The following is a 10,008-nucleotide window of genomic DNA, read 5'->3' on the forward strand; positions in this document are numbered from 1 at the left end:
ATGAAAAAGGAGACTTGAAGAGACTGATTCCTTCCGCAACTTAAGGAGGACGAGATGATCAAATATTGTGTGTGTGTGTGTGTGTGTGTGTGTGTGTGTGTGTGTGTGTGTGTGTGTGTGTGTGTGTGTGTGTGTGTGTGTGTGTGTGTGTGTGTGTGTGTGTGTGTGTGTGTGTGTGTGTGTGTGTGTGTGTGTTGGACCCAGTTCTCAAGTTGCTACCTGCACGAGATAACATATCGCCCGCAGTACCAGGAAGAAAGATAATGCGCACGGTTTATGTATTTTCTAAATAATAGCCCCTAAACACGTGTGTAAAAACAAAAAATAAAATAAGCAGAGATGTGTTGAGCAGTACAGTTCCTCTACTGAGAGATCAAAGCAGAGGAGGAGGACCCGGGGCTCAGAGGACGCATAGATCACATCCGGGGCTGGTTTATTCTAATAACGAAACGTCCAACCCGGAAAAAAGACAATTCTTCTCTAAGCCGATCACTCAAACAAACAGACAGAGAGCTGCACGCCGGCTGTGCGACTGTACGCGGTGTCTAAAAGTTAGTAAAACTTTGTCTAACATGCTCGTTGTTCACCGGACTCGGGTCTCTCCTCTGTGCTTCGGAGCCGTGCGGGGCGCTGGCTGTGGCGCACACTGACTCCACACTGGGTAAGTGCTTTGGGACTGTGTGTGCGTGTGCGTGCTCCCGCCTCAGTGTGTGTGTGCGTGAGTGTGTGTTATGAGGCCATAATAATGTAGGTGTGGCAGGCCGTTGTTGGATCTGGTGAGTCAGTGCAGGTCATCTGAGCTGTCTGTCTGCCAGATCACATTTAAACTTTTTTTGTAATACTCAAAATCACGTTATAGTGTGCAAGGCAAGCCCATGATCCGCTGTTTACTCAGTGGTGCGAAACTCGTGCCTCCACTGTGGTCAATAATGTGAACACCCAGCTGTCCCTAGAAAGCATTAAAGAACATGAATTGTTCTTAAATAACAGTGACAGTGTTGAAATATGCCACAACTTCCAAGAGCCCAAGGTAACGTCATCATGTAGCTTTGTCAAAACCAATCCCAAATATATTACGATTTATCTTCAATTTTGAGTTATTTTTAGCTACTTCTTATTTTGAACCCACCACTTTTCAGAGTTAAATATTGTAATTTTTACAGCGTTATTTTTGATCTGTGGACGGCTTGACCTTGTAGCTTAACTTTAATTATAAGAATAGCCTTTCATGGCTCTCAAGGTCACCCTCATCAGCAACACAGCCTCAGCAATACAACGTCAAATAAATCAACAATAAGCAACAGTGCATAGCAGTTAAGCTAGTTTATTAACATTGTGTTACTAAAAGTTACAAATTACAAGTGCAGTTTTAAATTCTGTAATGGATTCCGGTATGCTGTCACTTTAAATAAGATGAGGCCCTCCCCAGCTCTAATTAATAAAATCAATGGACCCTCATTTTCACTTTTAAACAACATCCTAAATTGAAAGAAAAAAATCATTTTGGAGCAATCCCTAAAATGTGAGGCCTTTATATAAAGTGTATGAAGCTGTTCAAATGAGCTTTACCTCAAACACATAAGCAACGCTCACATTTCTAACTAGAGTTATATGATTGGATGTGTTGCCGGTCAATCCATTCAGCTCTAAGTTGAACTGTTGTGAACCTCTATAGAGATTGTCAAACCTGAGAGAATTATCCATAAGTATCTAGTTTAGTTTAGTTAGTTTCTGAGTTTCATTCAGGTGTAGGACTGAGCAAGTGTGAAGCTCAAAGTCAAGATATCTTTGCCTGTTTTTTTCTTTCTTTTGAACTTCATAGAGAACCTAACAAAACTGCTAGAGTATGGCTGACATCAATCAGTTTGTGCTTCAGAAAAGAGGTTTACCTTGTCCACAAAGAAAGCAGATGTAAACTGAGTGTAGGTGGGTTTCACTTCACTGGCCTGAATGTGGTTAATCATGATGACATGATATTACTGCTGCAATCTGCACACGGCCTCCACCGACACTGTGTGTGTGTGTGTGTGTGTGTGTGTGTGTGTGTGTGTGTGTGTGTGTGTGTGTGTGTGTGTGTGTGTGTGTGTGTGTGTGTGTGTGTGTGTGTGTGTGTGTGTGTGTGTGTGTGTGTTATAAGCCCTAGCGTGTGTGTGTGTGTGTGTGTGTGTGTGTGTGTGTGTGTGTGTGTGTGTGTGTGTGTGTGTGTGTGACCTATGCGGCATCCTTTTCTCTTTTCCATTCCACTCAGAGTTTCTGCAAAATGCTTCTGAATGGTTTGAATCTTTGACCTATTTTAATGGCAAAGTAATGAAGGTTGCATGACAAACACATCCGAAACCCAGGCCACTAATTATTCAAAGCTGTTTCAGAAATGAAATTATTTCCCGGAGTTTCACCGGGACAGGGAAGATGAGTTTAAGAGGCTGCTGTTATTTCTCTGTCTGTTCATTGGGTCATGTGTGTGTTTGTACTCATTGGAAATGTTCCTGGAAATGTATGACAGTCTTGTAAAAGTATTGGCAGAGGCCTCAGTCATTCAGTCTGGACCATATATTTTATTTGACTGTAATGTTATATTTTTTGTTCTTTATATATGAAAAAATTAGACACAGATGTGGCCTAGTTTGCTATCATATTACCTTGTAGCCCAGTTACATTTAAGTGGGGGGGGGGAAAGCAGAAGATTTGAAACTTGTGGGGGGAAAAAAGAAAATCTGCTTTGCATCTTTTGATCAGTGCATCTGTGAGTACTTCATGTTACGTTTGCAGAGATGAAAAAGGAGACTTGAAGAGACTGATTCCTTCCGCAACTTAAGGAGGACGAGATGATCAAATATAACTTTCTGTAGGCCAGAAGTCTTCTGACTCCCCCTCAAAAATAAAAAAAGTACTTCCCTGGAAAGCAAAGATAAATAAATTATCATCAGCATACCTGAGTGTCCGAGCTGAATGAGTCTTTTTTTAAAGTGGTCAGCAGCTCAGTGATTCATATGCATGGCATCGTCTTAATGAATACATCTCACCAGCTCTCTCCCCTCTCCCCTTTTCCCATTCCTCCCTCCCTCTCCTCTCTCTTCCCTGGCCAGTGGAAATGTGCGTGTGTGCAGATCTTGAGTGCAGTCTGTAATTTTTGGCTGTGGTGAAGGGCCTCAGCTCAGCTTCGGGGTTTGCTGCTCGGCCTCAATCACGTCACATGAAAAACTGCTGAGTAGGAGCGGGTCTCTTTCTTCCTGTGTGTGCGTGCGTGCGTGCGTGTGTGTGTCTGTTTCAGCAGTAAATGAAAGTTAGTTTATCCTCCACATCTGCCTCTCTGCCTATCTGTCCTATACCATCTCTTTCTGTTGCTCCTCTCTATATGTTCTTCTCATCTGACTTGAGTTTCTGTCTGTGTGTGTCCATGTGTGTGTCCTGGTGATATGTGATAGCAGCAGCATGCCGTACGTGGACCGGCTGAACCGTGTGTGTGGCTTCCTGGACGTCGAGGAGAAGGAGAATAGCTGCCGCTTCCAGAGGCGATACTTCATCCTGGACACCCAGGAAAATGCTCTGCTGTGGTATATGGACAACCCTCAGGTGCTCCACACAAACATGCATGACACACACTTGGACAAACAGCAAGAGGAAGTGAAATTGACCAATAGCAGTGTGTAACCTTGGACTCTGAGCCAATGACGAGTGTATGTGTTTGTGTTTGCATGCAGAACCTGCCCAGTGGAGCTAGCTCTGTTGGCAGCCTGAGACTAACCTACATCTCGAAGGTAAACCATTTCCCTTTAGTGTGGGTTGTCGTAGTGAACTGCCTGTGCAGCCGATCTCAGCCGTTTGGACACAGAATGTCATACAAATATAAACATGTAAATAGGGAGCACAGATTGGCATTATTTAGTTAATGTTCACATGCCGAGGTAGACTTTGTGAAGTTTTCCAGATGTCAGAGCGCTCCACGAGCTAACCAGAGATAATGACATCTGGCTGCACGAGAGTAGTGCTGACAGCTCCTCCCTGGACACTCTGCAAAGTCTGCAAAGATATTACATGTTTCTCCTCTTAACTCTCCTCTCTTTTTGTCTACGCTCCCTTCTCTCCGCTTTTTCTTTTGTCTGTTCTTGGGCTTTTCTTCTCTGTTTGTGGCCTCTCCTCTGCTTCCTCTCTTGTCCTCTCCACTCGTCTGCTCTCCTTTTCCTTTGTCTCCTCTTCTCTCTTTGTATCTCAGGTGAGCGAAGCTACATTGAAGCAAAAGCCAAAGACAGAGTTCTGCTTTGGTGAGTTTTTACACATTAACGCATGAAACGTACTGACACGTGATAATATGATATAATGCAGTTATTATGGATATTCATGGAGTTCTTTATTGTCTATTTGTGCAGTTATCAATGCAGTTTCTCGAAGGTACTTCCTACAAGCCAACGATGTGACCGACATGAGGGACTGGGTGGCGGCTCTCAATAAAGCCAGCAAGATCACTGTGAGTGACACACTGTACACTCCCTAACCTTTGATAAGAGAATTATTTCCACCTGAGCACAGGAAGCTGCAGTTTGTGGTGATGTGCCTGAAACCAGTTCGGCCTGAGTGGGCGAAAATGCCAGCAGGCTGCCCACAAAAACCCTGTGACACTTGTTGAATGAGGAAATTGTGAATGTGCATAAATGTAAGCGATACAACTCATGTCACTGTGGTGGAAGTGTCAGAAACACCATTGTCTTGACGTGTGTGAATATGCCATGTATATTAGGTTTGAACATTTGCATAATATTTCGGTGAGAAGAGAGAGTCCTTGTTGAATGGCAAATGACAGAGTGTCTATCTCTTTTTCTCTCACCTGCCCACTGACATAGGAAGCTGCAACGCGTACTCTCTCTTTCACTTCCTCTTTGATGGCAGGGCTTCTCTAACGCGTTTTTTCAGCTTCCTTGGCCTCAATGGAACCAATAAAGTACTTCCTAAAGCTAAGGGACACCATTTTAAATGCAGTAAAGAAAGAAAAGCACTGAGAAATTAATTTCACATGATCAATTGTAATGTCTCGTTTTCAGGAATAGCCCCTTTAGTTACTTATCATAACCTGTTTTTGTTACATTTAGTATAATGTGACTCCTCTTCCTCTTCCTTCTTTAATTACTGCAGTTTTCCACAAAATGGACCTCATATACAAGGTTGCTTGAAAACTATTGTATTTGCAAACAAAGTTAATTGATTGCACCGTAACCTTTTCCAGGTTAAGGATGTTTACATTGAAACAACCCTTTAGACTGTGTTGGATGTTTACAGTTGCATTGTTTGCCGCATGGAGAGTCCCAGTTGGAATGTAACCTCTGACCCCTGTTAAAGAGTAGCAAGCTGTATTAACTAAGCTCCACTTGTTAAGGCCACACTCGTATATGTAAGTCTATGTGCTGCTCTGCTCACAGGTTCCCAGATCTGGCCCCGCCCCCCTGAGGTCCGATGTGACCGCAGTCATCAGTGACGCTCAGGGAGTGAAGAGACAACACGCCTACAGGACTGAGATCATCGGGGGCGTGGTGGTGCACACCCCCATCCAGGTAATGCAGAGGAAGCTAGGAGACAACCAGGGTTAGGAGGGATATTTTAATAAAAGTAATGTAATCTGATTACTCTCCGTTCATTTTGGATTACCTCGATATCAAATGCAATGCAAGTAAATAAAAGAGAAAGGAAATATCAATAAGATGTGTTTTACTGAAGTGTGTTATGTAAACACCAGAACGATGTAACCTCAGAAAAGAAGAAACCAAGATATTTAGTATCAAAAAGTAGGCGTATAGTTTCACACTTAAACTGTTGGCCTACAGAACAGTACAGTTTACAAAGAAGACATATAACAGTAATCTGATTACGTATTTTTTAATGTCACGGTAAGGGAATACAGTTACCTTTTTTTCTTGTTACATGTAAACCGTTACTCCCCAAGCCTGGATATGAAGATATGAACGGTGACACGGGTGGCGTTAGAAGAGTTTCTAAGCATAGTTTTAGTTCTGTATAGCTTGCTCTTGGCCTCCAAAACCACATTGTGTGCAATCTGATATATTTTGAAGATGGTGGTAACAGTGGCCACAATTGTTGAAGTATATTGAAGATGGCATGTGTGAAATGTTTCAGAATGAGTGCGAGGAGGCAGAAGGGAGAGAGAGGAAGGGCAACAGGCCAGGCATGCTGAGGTGCGGTTACTGTGTCAAACAGGGAAATGTGGTAAGTACCAAGCCACTTATAACTGATAAAACGCTGCTTTAATGAAAGAAAGAAAGCTGCATGTGGAAACTGTAATGTGGTTCTGTGTGTGTTTCAGAGGAAGAGCTGGAAGAGGAGGTTTTTCACCCTGGATGACAATACAGTTAGTTACTACAAGTCTGAGATGGTGAGGAGCCAGGCATGTTGTATCTTCCCCTAAAATGTGTGTGTTCTCTTTGTCTAGCCTCGTCTGAATTGTGCTTTCGTTTGTCCCAGGATAAGGAGCCTCTCCGGGCCGTTCCACTGAGGGACATTCAGAAGGTCCATGAATGTCTCGTGAAGTCAGGGTGAGCCAAATTCTCAATGTTACTTTCTAACGATGTGGTCCTCCACTAGTGAATACTCTGATTAAGAACAGATATAACACTGTGTGGTGTACGCCCGACTGCTTCCTACTCAGATATCAATTCAGAAACCAGAAAAATACAGATTGTAGATTTTTGGCACACAGCTACTATCTAGCCTTCTCTTAAGCCTCTGATTTCTGTCCATCAGGGATCTGCTGCTGAGAGACAACCTGTTTGAAATCATCACCAGCTCCAGGACCTTCTACGTTCAGGTACAATCCTAACTTCCAATATACAAGAGATGCACGTTTTAAAATATGCTATTTGGCTCTGGATGAAAGCATTGACTACAATAAACAAGTTATTTTGACGGTAAAGCGTAGAGGGTCTATAGTCTCAGCTGTATCCGTCCTGATGTTTTGAAGCAGTTTTCTCTCGATGCTCTGCTGCTGATGTGTGGCAGGAGCTCCTCTTTTAGGGAATTAAAAGTTTGTTTTTGTGAAACGGGCAAAGCCATCTGTTAGCATAAGGACAATAACTTCCTGTCGCCCCCCCCTGGGAGAACAGCTGACTGAGACAGTTGGGTCGGATCAGATAGGAGGTACTGGAGAGAGAGAGACAGCCTGCAAGCATGAGCGCTTTTATTTTTGTTTATGCCAGAGAGAAAAAGGAAGCATGGCAAACATTAAGCTAATAGAAAAAAGCACATAACCAAGAATAGATTGAACACACACCGTGACCACATTGGTAATGCAGACATCAAAGTTAAAAAATCATCTTTTAATAATAGTGGTACGTCTGTTTTTGCTTAATTATCTAGAACCGTTTGTTGTTTGGAATGTTATTCTTTGTCTTTACTGACTATGCGGTGGTGAAACTCAACCGAATAGCTTCAAACATTTATTTGGCTGCAGTTTAAAGGATCACTTATTTGTGATCGGCATTTGATGACTTTAAGAAAAATATAATTAACTATAAACGATATGACCAGCGATAAAACACAAAAGGTCAAACCAGTATAAAAGCCCGTGTGAAGTTAGTGCAAGGCTTGATGTGCTGCCGTCTCCCTGCAGACGGACTCTCCAGAGGAGATGCATGGCTGGATCAGGGACATTGAGATGAAGATCCAGGACTTCAGGGGCCCCCCCAAGGTAAACGTCAACTCTCCCAGTGGTGTAAAGTAACTAAGTAGATTTACTCAAGTACTATACTTAAGTTCAATATTGAGGCTTACGGTATTTCAATATTTTTGCTACTATCAAAACATATATGATATATGTGATTGAGAAATGGGCTAATCTGCAGTACTTTTAGTATATTTAGATGCCAATACCTTTGTACTTTTACTTGAGTAACATTTTGAATGCAGGGCTTTCACTTGTAACAGAGTATTCCTACACTGTGAGAAAAGTAATCCTCTAATATGATTATATCTTTCTTTCCTACTTGCAGGGCTTATCATTTATGCGTGCGTCCTCTCTCTATCGTAACCCCAATGCCTCCTCAACGTCTCGGGGTCAGCAGGGGCACGACCTCCGACCGGCCCTGATGAAGTCCTGCTCCGTGGCCCCCGGCTGGCAGCCCTGGACCCCCGTCCCGTCCTGCGAGCCCTCCATCCTGGACGCAGAGGATGACGACAGTGCTTTCAGCTCTGCGCCCACCTTGCCTTCTCTCTCCTCCTCCTCCACTTCCTCCTCCACATCCTCCTCCTCCAACTCCCTCTCCGCCCCTAACCCTTGCCCCACTGCTCCTCCAGCAGCTTCCAGCGGACTGGGCATGCTCAAAGCGTCCGGAGACGTGGCCAGCGGGCGTCGGAGGCACCGCTCGCAGCCGCAGCCTCACACCGGCTTCCCCTTCAGCCTGGACGACGACGGCATCCGCACCACAGACGTCTGAGTTCACTCGGCTCAGACTCCTGTGTTGGTACCTGCTTTCAACTGAATGTGACTGGTAATAATAGTGTTCCTTGCTAATGAAGTGACACTGTGAGCATCTGACTTGGCGCCATGACGGGAGATCAAGGCTGGTCTAGTGGCTGTGTTGCAGACGAAGGATGCGCACAGCTGGAAGAAAACCGAGAGGCGCAGTGTGTGTTGTTCACAGGACTGTGAAGAAGTACAATGGAGTGTTCAACTTCCTCTGAAAACTTGAATAATCTTGTTGTTAAATGTTCTAGCAGAATACGAATTATCAAATGATGGCACATGCTGTCAATCTGTTGCACTCGCCTCCACTCGGAGATTTAACTCTCAGCAATAATGTGTTTTCAACCCTGTTAGAAGTATTTACCAAGAATAGTGTTTAAAGGCATTTAGACTCACTAGTATCCATTCCTTTTATATTCAAGCTTTTTTTCATAAAACACATAGTTTGGGTCTTTATAGTTTTTGTTTTCGCCCAGCAGTGTTTGTTTGCCTCTTTCTTCCTGAGTCACATCCATTTACCTTCGTTAATAATTAACTAGCATTTGTTTACTTACATCTTATCAGGTGTCCGGGGGGAAAGAAGTGTGTGTCTCGTTAAAAAGGTACAAGCTAACTGAGCAGCAGCTTTTATATGATCGCACTATATTAGCTTTTAATATTTGGCTAAAAGATAAAGTTGGTAAACTGTGACTCCTTAGCTTTTAACAGAGAACCTCCCGTAATAATATAGCAGTGTTTTAGATGGTACTACCAACATTAGAGTACAGCTGATCAGCCGGTTGACAGCTTTGTAAATGTGATTTTTGTTATTCCAGCATTATGTGGAAAAATGTGCCACTACTTCTGGTAATTGAATTGTAATTGCGCACTTTGCTTTTCTCTTTTACTTATTCTTTTGTGCTTTTACAGCAGATATTAGAGCTTCCTCTGAGAAGATGCCTCGGAGACTTAGTGTTGTTACAGCAGTAGACTAACCCTAACAGATTCACCTCAAGACGTCATTGAGGTGGTACCGTGGTCACGCCTTTCCGTTTGCTAAGATGTGTGCACTCGTCTGCCTGTAATGTTAAGTTTCTTTCTTGTACATTAAAGAATGATTTGTATTCGTCTTGTTTGAGTTGTTTTTGATTAACTCAAAACATAATAGTTTGTTTTAGTTTGTCTTTTCACGCTGCCATCTAGTGGCTCCTGGGCAGTGGTGAAAAGTAAGTACATTTACTCAAGTAGTGTACTTAAGTACTACAGTATACAGACATATTTTTACTTTACTTGAGTATTTCCTTTTAAAGCTACTTTATACTTCTACTCCTCTACATTTCAGAGGCAAATATCATTCTTTTTGCTCCCCTACATTTATTTAACATCATAGTGACTAGTTACTTTGTACATAATAACACATGATACGCTGTTATGGTATAATGTGGTACTGTAGTACTAATGTACACAATGTCACATATTTGAATCGCTCCAAATTGACACTCTACCGATACTAAAATGCTCTTTCATGTATACAAACTGGATAGTATAATAACCATAATTATATA

General features: G+C 42.7%; 1 protein-coding gene across 2 annotated transcripts; it reads left to right on the forward strand.

The window, feature by feature from the left end:
• The first annotated feature begins 435 nt into the window (after positions 1 to 435).
• Positions 436 to 9,567, forward strand: plekha2 (pleckstrin homology domain containing A2). 2 transcript variants are annotated; one of them, XM_034091201.2, is made up of 12 exons: positions 436 to 661; positions 3,426 to 3,573; positions 3,702 to 3,758; positions 4,214 to 4,262; positions 4,368 to 4,465; positions 5,412 to 5,543; positions 6,124 to 6,213; positions 6,311 to 6,379; positions 6,469 to 6,539; positions 6,748 to 6,811; positions 7,613 to 7,690; positions 7,992 to 9,567. In XM_034091201.2, the coding sequence occupies exons 2-12, from the start codon at positions 3,433 to 3,435 to the stop codon at positions 8,433 to 8,435; spliced, it is 1,293 nt and encodes a 430-aa protein (XP_033947092.1). In that variant the 5' UTR covers positions 436 to 661; positions 3,426 to 3,432; the 3' UTR covers positions 8,436 to 9,567. The 2 variants fall into 2 exon arrangements, with proteins under 2 accessions (XP_033947092.1, XP_033947093.1); XM_034091202.2 differs by having other exon boundaries at positions 3,429 to 3,573.
• Positions 9,568 to 10,008: the final 441 nt, after the last annotated feature.

The sequence above is a fragment of the Pseudochaenichthys georgianus genome, chromosome 9, assembly GCF_902827115.2.
Source record: "Pseudochaenichthys georgianus chromosome 9, fPseGeo1.2, whole genome shotgun sequence".
NCBI classification, from domain to species: Eukaryota; Metazoa; Chordata; class Actinopteri; order Perciformes; family Channichthyidae; genus Pseudochaenichthys; species Pseudochaenichthys georgianus.